Source organism: Danio rerio, chromosome 1 (genome assembly GCF_052040795.2).
Source record: "Danio rerio strain M-AB ecotype USA chromosome 1, GRCz13ab, whole genome shotgun sequence".
In the NCBI taxonomy this organism is placed as follows: domain Eukaryota; kingdom Metazoa; phylum Chordata; class Actinopteri; order Cypriniformes; family Danionidae; genus Danio; species Danio rerio.
In genome coordinates this window covers 12,533,715-12,553,434 of record NC_141021.1, presented here as the reverse complement: position 1 = coordinate 12,553,434, position 19,720 = coordinate 12,533,715, and the positions used below count along the sequence as shown (strand labels likewise).

The 19,720-nt window shown below is 35.1% G+C and overlaps 1 protein-coding gene across 18 annotated transcripts in view; it reads left to right on the top strand.

Moving 5' to 3' along the window:
* The window catches only part of sdk1b (sidekick cell adhesion molecule 1b), a 456,411-nt gene that overhangs the window by 312,221 nt on the left and 124,470 nt on the right, over nucleotides 1-19,720 (top strand). For all 18 annotated transcript variants that reach the window (NM_001443429.1, NM_001443430.1, NM_001443427.1 and 15 more), the window contains 3 exons: nucleotides 2,539-2,712; nucleotides 9,262-9,398; nucleotides 16,373-16,520. In NM_001443429.1, coding sequence (NP_001430358.1) covers nucleotides 2,539-2,712; nucleotides 9,262-9,398; nucleotides 16,373-16,520 — 459 coding nt within the window. The remainder of the gene's footprint in view (nucleotides 1-2,538; nucleotides 2,713-9,261; nucleotides 9,399-16,372; nucleotides 16,521-19,720) is intronic.

Genomic DNA, 19,720 nt, shown 5'->3' with positions numbered 1-19,720 from the left:
ACCATCAACCAAACACTGCAGTTCTAATCATGGTCATGAATACCCTAGTAACTAAATGAAACTGCATTCTTAGTGAGGTTTGCATTGGAATATAATTAACGATGCTAACTCAAGCTTTACTGTTACTAATAAGCAACCAACTGAAGTACTTTTCCAAACTAATTGAAGAGGCACTTAAGGTGAATCAACTATTTTGCGAATGCTGCATACATTTTTGTGGTAGATGCACATCAAATCTATGTAATGCGACTTTACCCAGAGTCAATTCTGAAATATTTGCTCAGATGATTGGATCTTTTGTACCTCCATTGTGTGCCATGCATGCAGTTACCTTGGAAATAATGATTTTGTTTCTTTGAGCGCATTGGATGGAAAACAAAGTACCTGACCTTGCTTTAAGTACTGTATTCAATACCGTTCAGCAGTTTTGGGATTAATAGGAAATTAATACTTTTATGCAACAAGGATAATGCAATTTAAATTGTTTGTAAAAATGTCATTAAAGACTTTAACCATGTTATAAATAATTTTAGTATCAAAACATGCTGTTCTTTTGAACTATTAATTCATCAAGAAACCTTGACCAAAAGCTCATTTAATTTCCACCACAAGTCACAAAAATATTCAGAAATAGAAAAACTATTTTATGATCACCACTTCAGCATATTTGGTGGATTTCTGAAGGATCATATGTTACTGAAAACTGGAGCAATGAGGCTGAAAATTCAGATATTATCACAGATTAAATTTCATTACATCACATTTGACATTGTTTTAATTAGAAATCGTTTGTAATATGTACTCTGTATACTATGTTTACTGTATTTCATTCAGTTTGCAGTCTTAATGATCACAAAAGATTTAATCAGAAACCAATATTACCAACCATAAAGTTGTTGAGTTTGTGTAAGTTCATAATTATATGGATTTAAATTTTATTTTATAGATTTTTTTTTTGCTGTATACTGATTTATTTACTATTGTTGCAGCTGTTAAATCAAATTCTTTGAATATTAAATTCTGAAAAAAAAATTAAGTTAGCACTGCTTTACTATACCTGGGAACACAGTTCAGCAAGCTTATTGGTTGCCAGAAAACATTGTTTTGGATAATGGTTAAAGGGTATTTCACATATTGAACATCTCTGGAGAGATTTAAAAATGGCTGTACACCGTCACTTCCCCACCAACCTGATAGAGATTGAGAGGTACTGCAATGAGGAATGGGTAAAACATCCCAAAGTCATGTGTGCCAAGCTTGTGGCATCTTATTCAAAAATACTTAAGGCTGTAATTGCTTCCGAAGGTGCATCAACAAAGTATTGAGGAAAGGCTGTGAATACTTCTGTACATCTGATGTTTTAGATTTTTTATTTTTAATAAATTTGCAACAATTTCAAAACTGTTTTTTTCACATTGTCATTATGGGATATTGTGTGTAGAATTTTGAGGAAATAAATGAATTGAATCCATTTTGGCTGTAACATTAAAAAAATGTGGAAAAAGTGAAGTGCTATAAATACTTTCCAGATGCACTGTATAACTACTAAAAGACATAAAATATTACAATACAAACTGTATTGAAAATAAATCATATGGACATTTTTGTATTTGTCAATAATATTACTTAAATTAAATTAAAAACTGAATATAAATATAAATATATATATGTATATATATATATATATATATATATATATATATATATATATATATATATATATATATATATATATATATTCACACACATTTACACAAGTGAATAAATAGTGATGGGTTAAAAATTGGTGGAAATCTGTGGATTTCTGCATGCACCCATTTCATGTGGGCCTAGTTCTAGGTTTCCAACATTCTTCAAAATATCTTCTGAACAAAAAGATTCAAAGCAGCTTGAAGCAAGTCAACACTGCAAAAAAATGCTTTTCTTACTTAGATTTTTTGTCTTGTTTCTAGTCCAAATATCTACAAATTCTTAAATTAAGAAGCATTTTTCTAGACAAGCAAAACATATTGTTTTGTTTTAAGAAATAATATGCTTCATTTTGGCATATTATTTCTTAAAACAAGACAATATATTTTGCTTGTCTAGAAAATGCTTCTTGATTTAAGAACTTTTAGATATTTGGACTAGAAACAAGACAAAAAATCTAAGTAAGAAAATCATTTTTTGCAGTGAAGGGTAAGTAAATAATGACAGAATTAAAATTTTTGTGTGAACTATCTCTTTAACCGTTGTCCAAAACAATGTTTTCTGGTAACCAGCTATGCTAGGTGAACCGTTTATCCACTTTAGCACCCATGTAGATGAAAACTGACCATTATGAAATGAAATGTTTATTTTTTCATAAGGGATAAAAATAGTATACCCAGTTTACCCGTCATGTTCAGGTCATTATCAAGTGCATAAAGAAGAGACACCTTCATACAGCATGTGATGTTGCACCGTCTCACGAGGCTCAGAGTGTTTTCTGCAGGTCTTACAGGAGTGTGATATTTTTGGTGGATCATGAGTCATCACAAAGACTCTCGTTCTCCTCAGATATTCATGGAAGAAAGGAACCAAGCCGCTGAGCGTGTCGACTGGTGGGCGAGTGTCAATGAAGGAGGGTTCACTCCAAATCAGCCAGACGTGGTCCGGAGACATCGGAGACTACACCTGCAGGGTCATCTCACCAGCTGGGAATGACTCCAAAAGTGCCCGACTGGAAGTCATGTAAGCAGAAATAGACACACAGAGTCAACATGCACGCTCAATAGCAAACGCTCGCTCTCATAGTACAGTACAGCGCACAAAACTCACTACATATAAGCTCGGAGTGCTATTGTAGGAGAAAGATGCTTGGATCCCAGATGTAGTTCTGAAGCCAAAAAAACCATCCAAAAATGGGCTGTAATGATAGGACAGAGGATGGAGCAGCTGTGTATGTGCGTGTGTGTGTGTGTGGCAGCAGGAAGATAAAGCGAGAGTGGAATAAGATAGGCCTGATGCCCAAGGCCAAGATCATCTCCTTTGACGACTAGCCAATGTTGCTACACTTCTGCGGCATCAGGATCTAATTAAACACACACACACACACACACACACACACGCACTTAGATATTAATTACTGCTTCTAGATGGCTGAATGTTGTTCTTCCACAGATTGTCGTATGGATGGATGCAGAGAAAAATCTCATCGATCTTTGAAGTAGATGAAATGCATGGATGACAGCCGTGCGTTTAATTGGCTGCTTTTGAAAATATTGTTCTCAATCAGAAAGACACAAGCGTCAAATTGATCTAAAAATGCCTAAAAACTTGTCTTTTGTAAGATTTTATAAGTCTTACTTAAGTAGGTTAGGTTAATGCATATACAGTATAGTAGCATTCAAAAGTTTTGGGATCAGTACGATTGTTTATTTCATTTCTTAAGGAAGCAATACCTTTTTTTCAGCAGGAATGTAGTGAGTTGATCAGACTTTTGTTTTATGTTTTTCTCAAACTTAATTTTAAGGTACAGTTCATGCTTATTATTAACAAGCCATTAGCTAAGACGTTTACCTCAAAAACGTATTCATTACTTATAGTTTTTAGGGTAGTATTTGGTTTCAAGAATTGGGTGAATTTAGCGATGGAAGAGGTTTCTTTATAAGTAGGGGTGAGCGGGGATGAAAGTAAAAAAATTTAATAAAAGCCTAATTTTAAAAGATATTGTTATATTTGTGCTGTGGATACTAACTCAGGGTGATTTCACACCTTCACTTTTGTTTCGGAACCTGTCTCGTTTGCCCAGTTAGAGCGGTTCATTTGGCATATGTGAAACTAGCAATCACGCTAGGATCCGCGCAAAATCAATCGCTCCGAGATCGCTTGAATGAGGTGGTCTCAGCTCGATTGAAACAAACTCTGGAGCGGATCAAGTGCAGTGAGAAAGCGATACGATGTAAAAAAAAAGGTCATGTACTTTATAACAACTAATAAACAGCCTATATGTTAATAAGAGGTGGTACGGTGGCTCAGTGGTTAGCACTGTCGCCTCACAGCAAGAAGGTCGCTGGTTTGAGTCCTGGCTGGGCCAGTAGGCAGTTCTGCGTGGAGTTTGCATATTCTCCCTGTGTTTGCGTGGGTTTTTTCTGGGTGCTCTGGTTTCCCCCACAGTCCAAAGACATGTGAACTGGGTAAACAAAATTGGCCATATAGTGTATCAATGTGTGTGTGTGTGTGTGTGTGTGTGTGTGTGTGTGTGTGTGTGAGAGAGAGAGAGAATGAGAGAGTGTATGGGTGTTTCCCAGTGCAAAGTTGCGGCTGGAAGGGCTTCTGCTGCGTAAAAACATATATTCCGGAATGGTTGGTGATTCATTCCTCTGTGGCAACCCCTGATAAATAAGGGACTAAGCCGAAGGAATATGAATAAATAAAAGAATGATTATTAATAATAATCAGATGATATGCCAGTAGTTAGTGGGAATTGGTACTTAAACTAAATGATACCTATTCATCAAATAAACAAATAAAGCTTTCTGTTAATCAAGGACACCTGAAAAAAAAATGGATCCCGAATTCCACAGAAATGTTAAGCAGAGTAACTATTTTAAACATTGATAATAAAAAGAAATGTTTTAGGACACTAACACCACTGTCTAAACCAAAGCAACGCGACATGGCAGAAACAATTAAATACCAGCCACTGCACTCCCGGCATAATGGTAAAGGCTTTTACTATACTTAATATACATTAAACTTCTTTAACATTACTAATAGGCTATTGAGTGACTGAGGTTGTTGGTGTGCACAGTTCTGACTTTCATATTTCAATTGTTTGACAGTTTTTTTTCAAGATCTTAGGTAAACTATCTGCTTCTACTTTCAGTAGCATGACAATAAATGTGAGGTAAAATGTCATTTAAACTAACATTTGTAGCATTTAACATTTAATAAAGCGCATAACCTGTACCTGAGGTAATCATTGGCCCCTTTCACACATACAGACCTTTCCGGAAAAATTACCGTCAATTTTCCGGAAAGGTGTGTATGTGTGAACAGGGCCTTTTTAAAAATACCGGTAAATTCGTTCTGGCTATTTTCCAGAAAGAGAAGTTGTAACATTACCGGTAATTTGCTGGAATGCTGCGCTGTGTAAATGCAGAAGGAAGATTGTCGGAAAGAGCGCTTGCATGTCTAGAACGTGCTGACGTGAGACGTCTGCTGTAGCCAATCAGACGCATACATGTCCACGCGGTTTATGGGAATAAAAGCCTTTGAATATTTTTCCAGACACATTTAGCTGCTAGAAATTAGGCAGATAACGTTTATATGTTCATCTTAATGCCAACCGCATAATTAATTATCGATCAGATGCTTATAAGCCGTTGTTTGTTTACCTTCAAGCTTTACGTGTGCCTGTGAAACATCCTGTGAGCGTCAGCACACACACATATCATGTACATCTCGACATGCGAAAGTGTTTCTCTATATGTTATCATAGAAGTTGTTCACAATACTGATCCATCCACAGAGTTGGTGATATAGTCAAATGTTTACAAATACAACCGCAGCCGTTTAGAGGTCATTTCTGGTTAACGATGTCAGAATCAGCGGTATTTTGGAATGGATGTGTGAATGATCTTTTCCGGAAAAATTCTGTAACATCCCCGCCTGTGTGAACAGCTCTTTTTTGAATTTAATGTTACCAGTAAAATCGTTCTGGAAATTTTTCATATATTTACTGATATCACTGTGTGAAAGGGGCTATTATCATATAGTATATGCTGTTGTTCTGGTGCAACAACATAGAAATCGAAACTGTTTCTAAAATATAAATTTTGCACATCGCCGGTGAAGATGGTCTGGACAAAAACTCTTTTTAAAATGGAAAAGATACCTTTGGTTTTAGGGCACGGTGTAAGTCAGCAAATTAGAATATTTTTGGAAAGATCCCGTCTGCCATTGGTCAGGAAAACAAATAATCGCATCATATAAAGCAGTCTTGCTTTGTTACTATTCTTTTAGAAATAAACCAGTCGAAGCTTAAATGTTGTTCTTATAACACAAATCATTTGCTTGCAAAAACAAGCGTACAGTAGCTCGTGAAATCCAATTCCTAGTGCTCAACTGTGAGAAAAGCTGAGAAATATTACAAATCATAAATCACACTAGGCATAACCGTAATAAACTGTGTGATTTGCAAATGTGCTTACCAGCCTGCATTGTAGCACAATTCTTTTAGCACTACTTAGCGGAACGCATAATAAAGCAATATTTAATTTAAGACACGTTATTCTGTGAGGGAAAAAATACTGGGTTTGGGCTGACTGTAGAAAAAGACTACTACTGTAGAAGCTGACATTTAAATTATGGGATACAAATTGAAAACACATGCGATTTGAATAATAACAATAATACCTTTGACAGTCGCATTAAGATAACAGAGCACCACAATATACTCCTACCTTTAATATTACAGCCTGCAAACTCTGTTGGAGAAAAAAAAACTCATCAGAAGGTTGAAGGGGAGGCAATGCTTCACATGCTAATGTGATTTCACAGACTTTCAAGTTAATCTCATGCAGTGGACAGGTCCTCTCATTACCACATGTTAGAGGATAGAGAAGCAGTTCTTCGCTTTAAACAATGTTAGATGTTATTGCATATTTAGGCTGTTGTGACAGATGGCAAAAACTCTCTCGCATATATTACAAGCATCTCCAAAGGACATAATTGTGTTATGTGATATTGTAATGTAGTTTTTGTAAATGTAACATTGTTGAAGAAGCTGTGGAACTTTTGATTTGGCAACAGCGGAAAGTGATAGTTTAAAAATAAGCCTTCAGACAAGTTGTTCAGACTTTTGTTGTTCAAATACTACTGGAATCAAAATAGCTGAATGTTAATGCTGCTCTTTAACAATACATGCTACTCATTCAAGTCGAATAATGGGACGTTGTACCACAAAACCCTTTGCAGAGTTTCTTTGTTGTTGTTGTTGTTTTTGTTTTAATTGATAACTGAAATCTGAAATCTAAATGAGTAAGCTTTCATTAATGTATTGTTTGTAAGGATTAGAGATAAAACTAATTGTATATCTGGAATCTGAGGTTAAAACAAATCTAAATATATAGGGTTAGGGTTAGGGTTATATATATATATATATATATATATATATATATATATATATATATATATATATATATATATATATATATAATGCCTTTAAAGTTAACAAAACTTGTCAAAAGAAATACCAACTGTAAATGCACGGTTGTAAATTACAATAAAAATGTATAAAAATGGAGCAAATTACAACATTTCTAAATCAGAAAATGGAGCAATTTATATAATTCTGGGAAAATAGACCAATTATACATCACATAGACATGATTTTCTTTGTTAGTTTAAAACAGAGATGCCCAAAACAAAGTTTGCCCCATGGTAATCTAAAAAGCTAAAAAAAAAACTTAAATGTTTCAATTAATTGCATAAATTAATCAGATTTTGTTTAAATGTCACCCGACAATGCAGAGCCTTTGGTGAGCAAATCAAGTCAATGGCAGATTCTGCTTGACTAGAGTATTTAGCGTTAAACTTCACTGTGTTATAAATGTGATTGTTTGTTTTTATTGCTGTAAGTTCTCATTTAAAAAGTTACACTGCATTGCATCTCAATGATATTTTGTTTTTGGCTCCTCATACGAAAAAGGTTTGAGAATACTTGGTTTAAAATATAATGGATCATGATGGACATAGTTTACATCCGCACAAAAAGGAAAGCATATTATGCTGAAAGAGAAAGTAACTGTACATAATTTTTGCTTATTTTTTGTGAGTGTATTTACATGTATGATCTCTGACATGCATTTGATTTAGTGTAGTACTATTTAACGAAAAAAAGTTAACTAAAATAATTATATATATATTTTATATTTTTATTATAATTTTTTTAGCTATTGTCATAAAATATACCCATGCAACATAAAATGTTTAGTGGTCCAGGGTCACAAATGCACAATAATTATTATTATTTTTTTTTTTGCCATAATTTCCACTTGCGGATCTGATATTATTCAGAATATCCTCTTTTGTGTTTTATTCAAGTGTTCAGTTATAAAGGATTGGCCATCAATGATGTAAAATGCTTTTTTTAATTGAATACAACATTAAATAAAGGTTTAGCTAAAGCCTTCTTGGTAATTCACAAAGCTCTAAAACTGAACCCTACTGAAAAATGTTACCAATATTATAGTTTTATTAAATGGATGTTGGGTGGCGCAGTGGGTAGTGCTGTTGCCTCACAGCAGGAAGTAGCTGGTTCGAGCCTCTGCTGGGTCAGTTTCCATTTGTGTGTGGAGTTTGCATGTTCTCCCCGCGTTCATGTGGACATGTGGTACAGGTGAATTGAGTAAGCTAAGAATTGTCCATAGTGTTTGTGTGTGAACAAGAGTGTATGGGTGTTTCCCAGTGATGGGTTCCAGCTGGAAGGGCATCCGCTGTGTAAAACATATGCTGGATAAGTTGGCGGTTCATTCCGCTGTGGCGACCCTTGATTAATATAGGGACTAAGCCGAAAAGAAAATGAATGAATGAATGAATGAATGAATGAATTAATTAATTAATTAATTAATTAATTAATGGATGTTATATTTTCTCAGGAATTGAGGGGTTTTTGTTGACACATTTACTCGAGCACAAAAGAAAAAATCTACATGCATCTCAATCATTTTAATGTAGCTTTTGTCAAAGAATCGTTCTGTATAGGATCTTTTTGAGATGCCACAAACACCTTGCAGTCATAAAGAATGTATTTTTCTTGTGGTAGATATTTATTTTATTTTATTTATTTATTTATTGAGTAATGATGCTTCTATCTACCCACCATTTGTCCTCCACTGAACTGTAGAAGCTTCGATTTGAAAGAACACACTGCATCAAAGACACAAATCTACAAAGTGACTTGCATGTATTTGAACATACAAGCCTAAAGGCTATTTATGCTCTCTGAGTCAAGCATCTTTATCAGTATTGAACATTGTTAAGGTGAGGGATTTGAACTCATAAGCCCAATAAACATAACTCGTCCTACACTTTTCTAAACCTGACTTACCAAATTGAAAAAAAAACAAAAAAACATCTGTTTCTGAAGTCCATTTTTTTAGAACAAAGTTGAAGTAGAATGTTTAGTAATTACTTTCTTTAATTTTTGGATAATTGAATTAGACTTTTGTTTTAACTGTATGTTAACTGTGTATCCACTTATTGTAATTCTTGATTCGGTCTCCATATTTTCAGAGAACTTCCACATTCTCCACGCAACCTTCAGGTGGCTTTAAATGAGACTGACAGCAGGACGGTTCTTCTGTCGTGGGTTCGACCATTTGATGGGAACAGCCCTCTCCTGCATTACATCATTGAGTTCTCTGAGAACAGTAAGTGTGTGTGTGTGTGTGTGTGCACTTGCCTACCTATTGTATCTAAGAGGGGACTTTGGTGTCGGCGCCAATAGCCTAGTGGTTAGTGCGTCGACACATAGCACCAAGGTGCTCATGGCGACCCTGGTTTGATTCCCAGCTCAAGGTCCTTTGCCGATCCTTCCCCTATCTCTGCTCCCCACACTTTCCTGTCTGTAAAGTCTCCACTGTCCTATCCCAATAAAGGTGAAAACCCCCACAAATATTTAAAAAAAAAAAGAGGGGACTTTGGTGTCATTACACACCCACTAACAGGGGATCTGGAGCCAAGAGGGGACATTTTTTAGGTCGCCTGTTAACCCTTAAAGACCGAGACAGCCGCCCGCGGCTAAAAATAAGTATTGCTCTTAAATGTTTAATAACTTTTGATCCGCTGATCCGATCCATACAATTCAAAGATTGGCATAAAGAAGAGAATCTCAGCTTTCCAGCGCTTTATCACATTACATTCACGGACTTTCAGAGGCTCCGGAATCAGTGTGGTTACGTCATCAAATTTTGACAACGCTGATTTGACAAAGGGACGCTCGTCACTTGTCTCTCCGGACAAATCAGACATGATACATGGATGCATTGTCCCTCCTCCATGCCCAGATTGGTTCAAACTCGCTCTATCTCAACCAATAAGCATAGGTTTCGCTTTGTGAACCAACAATCAGCTATTTGAACAACACTGAATGAGAGATAGGCTGCACATTTACGCGCGGCTAAATAAACGCAAAAAAAAAAAAGTTTTGCATGAAATAATTCTCATACTAAGTACTTTTGCATGCACAACAGCACAAAAACATGACAAAACAGTGACACAGCAAAGACGAAGTGCTGCTCTTGCTGTTTTCAAAGGACGCAAATGAAGGTTGGGCTGTTGTCTGCATTGCACGCGAACCATATCCGTATCCACAGACAACCATATCCACGCTGGCACATAAAACCTAAGGATGGTCCATATTGAATCTAGTTTAGTTATGTAACTATTTATAGTATAGTAAATATTTATATCTATTTTATTTACTGAGGATTTGCACCATGTTTATTTGGACTTTGACGCATTATTTATTATTTTCTTATTTTCTTATTTTATATTTGTTCATTATAAGTGGTGTTGTTTATGGTAACTAAAAATATATTATTTGAAAAAAGTCAAATTTGCTTCAGTGTTCTGTTATTTTGTAACATTTTTTTTCTGTTTAGTTCATTCCCAGAACTTTTGGGCAAATACATTGTCAGTAAATAAATGCATTTCCCCCCCCCATTTAAAAACGCCTTGGAATAACATTGAAATAAATTGCTATAACTTGCTCAGGTAATGGTGGATGTAGACAAAATTTATTTTGTAAGTATAAAACATCATAACATGTATTTCTAAAGAAAGAAAAACAAACTTCATAAGGTTTTGTTTGTAATAACTAGAAAATGCCACTTTTTTTAAAAATCGTTTCTGGAAAATTCTGGAATATTTTCTGTCTGTTCATATGTTTTTGGACCAAAAAAAGTTTTAGACTGGACCTTTAAATGATACAGATTGAAACTTCAGGTTCTCCTGTTTAAAATAATATATGACACTTGAGTCTGACTGCTAAAATAAAAATAAAACTGCTTTAAAAAAATAATAATAATATAGGCCCATTAGGTGCCCACAAAATACCTCTAGGTCTTTAAGGGTTAAACATGCCTTAATTCATGCTCAAATCAAATGAAAAGGCCTCTGGTGTACTGTGTTTCACTCTGCTTCACACTCAGTGTCACTGCAGTCTATGAAGGTCCCCTGTAGTGTGGGTAGACGTCACATAGAGATTCAGGTCCCCACTTGTATTTATAAAAAAAAATGAGAAAAACAGTTCATAAATCATACAGAATTAAGTATTCTGAAAATTTACAACTGCAGAATGTCTTTTTTTCTGTAAAGGCTGGGATTAGAGGTAGGGTTGGGGGAAGAGTCTTTACTGTATGACTATACGCTATATGAAAGTAACATGTGAGTTAGGGCTGCACAATATGGTAAAAATCTGACATAGATTTTATTTTGATAGCGATGTATATTCCAATATGTATATTTCTTCATATTAATTTATTAGGTTTATTTGGAAAGATTTCATATATTTAGATTAGTGGTTCTCAACCACCGGGTCGCAGAGCGGTACTGGATCAATTTGTACTGGCCGCACAAGAAATCGGTAATTATTTACATTTTGTTTATTATCTGAATAATAAGTCTGAACTATCTTTTGTTTTAAATAATGACTGTATTTTCTCACTTATATCTCAATTGAGCACCCAAATTAACCCACAAGCAGCAAAATGAGTAAGAAACAGACATCTTTGGAAAGTTTCTTTGCTAAGGGGAAACGCCCAGTGATGGACACAAAAACTGCCAATGAATAGATCTGCAACACATTTGTCAACAATTCAGGTGAATCTAATATATCTGTGCAAGATCAATTGCTGGAGATTGCAAATAAGACTGTTTGAATATTGCATCTTTTCTAGAGTTCTTACAAGTTCGTTATTTCCAAAGAAGGTGTGCAGCTTGACATGGCGTGACATGCTCGGCCTTCCAGATGCACCCTGTTGAATGAATGCCGCGAGAGCACCACAAGTCATGTGACATGAACTGACTGATCAGCTTTAGCTTGTATGTAATATGCACATTTTTTTAGACTAATTATCTCAAAACACCTAAAAACTGCAGTGATTTTAAATATTCTCCATAAATAAAACTTGTATCAGAGTGACAGCAATGTTTTGTCAGCTTGTCATCCTCTGAGTAAAAGGTTGATGGTCACCTAGCAACCTACGAACCAACAACCACCCTAGTCCTTGGTAATATTTTCAAGAATTGACCAATCCATGGTGATAACCCTAACCCTAACCCTAACTGATTTCGATAGATTGGAACAATCAAGTATTTTTCTAAACAGTGCATTTGCATAAATTATAATAAATTACAATCATAAATAAAAAAACAACAGAGCAGAGATTAAAGTTAAATAAACAGCGCATCATGGTTTTTAGTGTAACATTATACAGGTACAGCAAAAATTTAACTTGGTACAGAAATTAACATGGTTATTGTTGTATAAATAATTAAAAAATATCAATATTGAAAAAATAATCTAATCCTGCAATGTGACTATGTAGATACACACAGTGCAATATTGATGCTCAAACGATATTTTGTGCAGCTCTAAAAGAAAAGAAAAAAAGAGTGTGTGTGTGTAACTTGTATTCCTTACATTGTGGGCATAGCAACTTCTGTAAATTGTGACCTTGTTGGGACATTTTTGTGGTTCCCATGAAGAAAACGGCTCATAAATTACACAAAATTAGGCATTTAAAAAAGTAAAAAAATCGAAATCAGAAATTGAGACGCATCAGACCAGGCATCGTTTTTCCAATCTTCTAATTCTAATTTTGGTGAGCCTGTGTGAGTTTTAGCCTCAGTTTCCTGTTCTTAGCTGACAGAAGTGGCACCCGCTGTGGTCTTCTGCTGCTGTTGCCCATCTGCCTCAAGGTTTGATAAGGTTTGCAGACCTCTGTTGTAACAAGTGCTTATTTGAGTTACTGTTGCCTTTCTATCAGCTCAAACAAGTTTGGCCATTCTCTTCTGACCTCTGTCATCAATAAGGCATTTGTGCCTACAGAACTGCCGCTCACTGCATATTTTATCTTTTTTGGACCATTCTCTGTAAACCCTAGAGATGGTTGTGCGTGAAAATCCCAGTAGAGCAGCAGTTTCTGAAATAATCAGAGCAGCCCGTCTGGCACAAACAACCATGCCACATTCAAAGTCACTTAAATCACCTTTCTACCCTATTCTGATGCTCGATTTGAACTGCAGCAGATCGTCTTGACCATGTCTACATGTCTAAATGCATTGAGATGCTGCCATGTGATTGGCTGATTAGGGATTTGCATTAACAAGCAGTTTGTACTGTATAAACGTCATTACGGAAGTCCTCATAAAGATAGCTGTACATTTGTGTGTGTGTGTGTGTGTGTGTGTGTGTGTTTGTGTGTGTGTGTGTGTGTGTGTGTGTGTGTGTGTGTGTGTGTGTGTGTGTGTGTGTGTGTGTGTGTGTGTGTGTGTGTGTGTGTCTGTTTTTATGAGCTGTGGCGTATGCTTTATTAAACTTAATGCACCTTAGCTACAGCTTTCAATTAAGCTGGTTTGCAGCAAGTGAATTCCAGCGAAGAAGCTCTTTCTCATTTACCTCTCGCTGTCTTCCTGCCTGAGCTCCAGAACGCAGACAGACAGGCTGAAGCCACTAAGAAGAGAGGAGAAATGGAAGTTGATTGTAGCGGAGGGCAGTGGGAGGAGGTTTGTTTTCACCGTATTACGCCAAGACTCTGTTATTGGTGGAAGATGAATGCTGGAAAGGACAGTGACAGGAAAACGAAAGAGAAAGAGATTGATTTCTGTTTCGTCAAAAGGAAAGACAATGAAAAATGTGGGTGGGACTGAGGTGCTGGATGTCTAATAAACACTTATATCTTTCTCTGCTCATATACACAAACAGAATCACACACCGTTGATTACAAGCATTTGATTTTGAGTAAATCCAAATGATCACACACGCTATTATTCTGATGGTTTTGTCTTTGTTGGTATTCGCATGCATCCCGCAGCTTAATATTTACTGTTCCTGTTGAATTTGTGATTTATTTTTCGGCACTTGCTCATGGTTTCTGTCTTCTCTTGGGTCTGCTTGAGTGGTTTTACCGTCTAAATTGTTCATTGATCTGCTTCCCATCATTTTTAATGTACTGCAAGCACACACACATAAACACACACACTCATATATTGGGAGTTGTGGGTAGTAACGCCTCCAGAATAAACAACAGCACAGTCAAATTCATCATTTACCCAACTGCTGTAAAGAGAGAGATGATGGGAGCAGCTGATAATAAATCAAGTGAAATACATAAAGCAAAAACAACACTCTTTCTTTGACACTTAATTTTACTTGTTGTAGTCAGAAGTGAAAAATAATCTTGCAGGAATAAACAATGTGTTAAAATCTCTCATGTTTCCTTGATTTTTCTCTTTTTTTTTTTCTTTTTTTTTGTAAATAGTGATTTTCATGAAGTTGAATTAAAGATATGTTGTCCAGGACAATTTTGGCTTGTATTTATTGAGTTATTTTAAACATAATAATACAATCAGCCAGTAAGTGTGTCTGATTGGTTGATTCATTTGAATTTCACTATCAAAACTGATTGAGAGGCTGTGAGTTTGCCTGGATGAGTTTTGAGTAAATAACAAATAAAATAAGGGTTTATTTATTTACGTTTTAAAATATATTTAATGTGTGTGCGTGTATATATATACACACAGACACACACACTCAGAGGCCACTTTATTAAGTACACCTTACTAGTACCGCTTTTGACCCCTTAAGCCCCCAGAACTGCCTTAATCATCCGTGGCATAGATTCAATAAGGTACTGGAAATATTCCTCAGAGATTTTGGTCTATATTTACATGATAGCATCACGCAGTTGCTGCAGATTTGTCGGCTGTACATCCATGATGTGAATCTCCCATTCCACCACATACCAAATGTGCTCTATTGGATTGAGATCTGGTGACTGTGGAGGCCATTTGAGTACAATAAACTCATTGTCATGTTCAAGAAAACTGTCTAAGATGATTCGCGGTTTATGACATGTCGCGTTATCCTGCTGGAAGTAGCCATCAGAAGATGGGTACACTGTGGTCATGAAGGGATGGACCTGGTCAGCAAGAATACTCAGGTTGGCTGTGGCAATACTCACTTGGTACCAAAGGGCCGAATGTGCCAAGAAAATATCCCCCACACACCACCCACATAACACCACCACCACCAGCCTGAAACGGTTATGCAAGGAGAAATGGATCTATGCTTTCATGTTGTTAAGGCCAAAACCCTACCATCTGAATGTCGCAGCACAAATCGAGACTAATCAGACCAGGCAACATTTTTCCAATCATCGATATCCAATTTTGGTGAGTTTGTGTGAATTGTAGCCTCAGTTTCCTGTTCTTAGCTGACAGGAGTGGCACCCGGTGTGGTATTCTGCTGCTGTAGCCCATCCGCCTCAAGGTTCGGTGTGTTGTGCATTCAGAGATGCTCTTCTGCATACCTCGGTTGTAACTACTGGTTATTTGAGTGACTGTTGCCTTTCTAACAGCTCGAACCAGTCTGGCCATTCTTACCTTTGGCATCAACAAGGCATTTGTGCCCATAGAACTGCTGCTCATTTGATTTTTTTTTTTTTGACCGTTCTCTGTAAAGCCTAGAGATGGTTGTGCATGAAAATCCCAGTAGATCAGAAGTTTCTGAAATACTCAGACCAGTCTGTCTAGCACCAACAACCGTGCCAAATTCAAAATCACTTCAATCACCTTTCGTCCCCTTTCTGATGCTTAGTTTGAACTGCAGCAGAACGTCTTGACCATGTCTACATGCCTAAATGCACTGAGTTGCTGCCATGTGATTGATTAGAAATTTGCTGTAATGAGCACCTGGACAGTACCTAATAAAGTGGCCGGTGAGTGTATATATTTCTTGTTAAACAACAATTAGCATACCATAGCACATATATATATATATATATATATATATATATATATATATATATATATATATATATATATATATATATATATATATATATATATATGAAAGAAGAAAAACACTGATGTATTCTGATTGTTTTACAAACTGATTTTTCAATATAGTCTTGTAAACGAGGTTTACATTCACTGCAAGGCTATTCATTTGCATGTAAAGAAGTACATCAGGTCATTGCGGTATATAGATTTTTGGTGGTACCGAACAAACTGATGTGCAATACTGTATTGTATTGTTGCTGTATTGTTGGTATATATGATCATGTTATGTATGTTAACATGGATGCAGTAAACTTTTTTGCCTCTTTGTTCTTGATAGATTCTCCGTGGAAGGTCTACATGGATGATGTTAGTCCTACACTAGCCAGTTTGCTAGTAATTGGTCTAACACCAGCAAGAACGTACCAGTTCAGAGTGTGTGCTGTCAATCAGGTGGGACGTGGACAGTACAGTGCTGAAACCAACAGGTAAGAAATCACAAGTTAACGTCTTAGCCTTTTAGCTTAGCCAATTGCTAACATTACAGTTCTGTAGATTAACTAGAACTGAATGTTTTTGGTAAGTCAAGAATCAGTGAAGGTAAATAGACCTTACATTATAACCCTCTAAGAAAATGAATCTGGTTTTATTACATTTTGTATTTTGTATCATTGTTAGCTAAACAATGCATAACCTAGCATTTTTAGAAAAACTGTGGATAAACAAATGGTAATCTAGGTGTCAAAAATCATGCTACTATACATTTATTATAATAAAACTAAAACCATGGTTCATTTAATAAGTGTATTTAATGGCACAAAACAGCAGATGCTATTGCTAACTAGCTAACTTTGTTTCTAAAGTCTTTTGAATACTGTCTGTTGTGATTTATATAGCCAGTCAAGCAGATTGGAACTGGTCATTTACAGCAACTCTTGCCATTTTTGTAATTCCACACACACGAGCACACACACACACACACACACACATCCTCAGCCAGTTGGAGGGAATGTTATTAAATGCGAGGGACAGGATTTGAACCCTATCAAAAGAAAGGCTGATTGTAATTGAATTACATGAGAGCTTTCATCACTGGCTCTGATTGTGAGCCATTATGACACATGGGCAGAAAAAAGGACCAATATCCAGGAACACGACGGAAGGTGTGAGAAATAGCATTTCTCAAAGCCAATTCCACACGGTGAAAGAATGTCAAACACAAACTTGGCTGGAGGGAAGGACACTTCAGCTCACGCAGAGGCCACTGCGTTTTGTGCTCTCTATTTTGTTTGGCGAATTTTTATTCGTGCATAAAATTGGCACGCATCACAATGACTGCATTCCAAATCGAATCAAGTCGCTCAAAGAACTTAAAAGTCCTGAAAAGTTCAAATGGCTATTTTTCACTCCACAGGCATAAAGATAATGCACATGCCAAGCACTTTTTTTGCTAAACGGCAGGAAGAAGTGCATGCTCAATCATCAAGGACATGTTGAAAAAGCTTGTCATGCTGTTTTTCTAGTTCTTAACATTCATTTGAAGCCAGCCTCCATTATACCGACATTGCTGGTTTATATTCAATAGTACCAGTTCAGTTGATCCAATGACTCCCTCTGCCCTCTAAATAATCGTTTATCCCCAAAATGCAAATGTTATCATTCACTCATTTTCCACTTTATTTCAAACCTATTCTTTTTTTTTTCTCTGTTAAAATAATGAAAACAGGTAGTGATTGACTTCCACAATACATTTTTCCTACTATGAAAGTCAATGGTTACCGGTTCCAACATTCTTCAAAATATCTTATTTTGTCTTCAACATTTAAACATGATTTTTTTTTATTGTAGAAAACAGGTATTGCTTGACTTCTATAGTATTTTTTTTTTCTTACTATGAAAGTTAATGGTTACCGGTTCTAATGTTCTACAAAATATCTTATTTTATGTTTACCATTTAAACATTATATATATATTTTTAATTGTTGAAAACAGATCGTGATTGACTTCCATAGTATTTTTTACTACTATGGCAGTCAATGGTTTCCAGTTCCAATAATCTTCAAAATATCCTATTTTATGTCTAATATTTTAACAAGATTCTTTTTTTTATTATTGTTAAAAAAGGGATTATATGTAATAAATGTCAGTATGCATATCAATTTTTTCCTACTATGGAAGTCAATAAATACCGGTTCCAACATTCTTCTAAATATTTCATGTTTTACATCTAAACAATATTTTTTTATTTTTAAAAGCAGATAGTGATTGACTTCCATAGTTTTTTGTACTATGGAAGACATTGGTTACCTGTTCCAACCTTCTTTAAAATATCTTATTTTGTCTTCAACATTTAAACATGTTTTTTTATTTTTTTATTGTAGAAAATGCACACACACACACACACACACACACACACACACACACACACTATACAATTCTTTAATTGTTGAAAAGGTAGTGATTGACTTCCATTGTATATTTTTCCTACTATTAAATGGTTACCGGTTCCAACATACTTTAAAATGTCTTATTTTATGTTCAACGTTTAAACATGTTTTTTTATTATTATTATTATTATTATTATTATTGTAGAAAACAAGTAGTTATTGACTTCCATAGCATTTTTTTTTTAAATTCATTGGTTACCGGTTCCAACATTCTTCTAAATATTTTATGTTCAACATTTAAACATGATTTTTTTTTTATTGTTTAAAACAGGTAGTTATTAACTAACATATAATTTTTTTTCCTACTACGGAAGTCAACGGTTACCAGTTCCAACATTCTTCAAAATATCTTATCTTTTCTTCAACAGAAAAAAGAAACTGATAAAGGTTTGGAATCACGTGAGGGTGATGAAATGATGAGTAAATAAGTGAACTATTTCTTTAAACTCAAATTGCTTAAGTCTGATTGGTGCTGAAGGTGTTTTAAATTCACTAATATTTAATGGGTGCTTATAGATTTGTTAAAGAATAAAGTAATACTTAAGTAAAGCATTTAGTTTCAGAAGTCAAATTGCACTGACTGTTATTGTATTCTCTTTTATGTTTCATGTTTCTGTTCATAATCTTCCTCTTCTGGCTACTGCTATTTTCCAATATTACTCTCTTGTCCTCTCTTGTTGTTCTAATTAAATTCACATCCAATGTGCAATGTTTTGTGGGTAATATTAGTAGTTAGAGTACGGATGGTCCTACTCTTCGAATTTCTACCGGAAATAGTAGACCATCTGGGAACCTTTGGCATGCTCTTTTGAACATACTATGATTTGGGACACACTAATTTTATTTTTGAATACTATTTAGGATGAATAGATTGCAAATTGGGACGCAGAAAATTAAATCTATATTACAAATTTTAACTCAGGAGTTGGGTTGCCCATAGTTGACCAAACTTTGTTAAAACAACTCAGCATTTTTGTGAGTGATCTTTGAGTGATCTCAAGTGTATATATATATATATATATATATATATATATATATATATATATATATATATATATATATATATATATATATATATATATATATATATATATATATATATATATATATATATATATATATATATATATATATATGCCATTCATAACCATTTTTGGTCCTTTAGCTCTCCCCACGAACTACAGTCTTGTTGCTTGGTGTCAGTAATTGTATTTATCATTGTTAGTTACTATTAGTTGTGC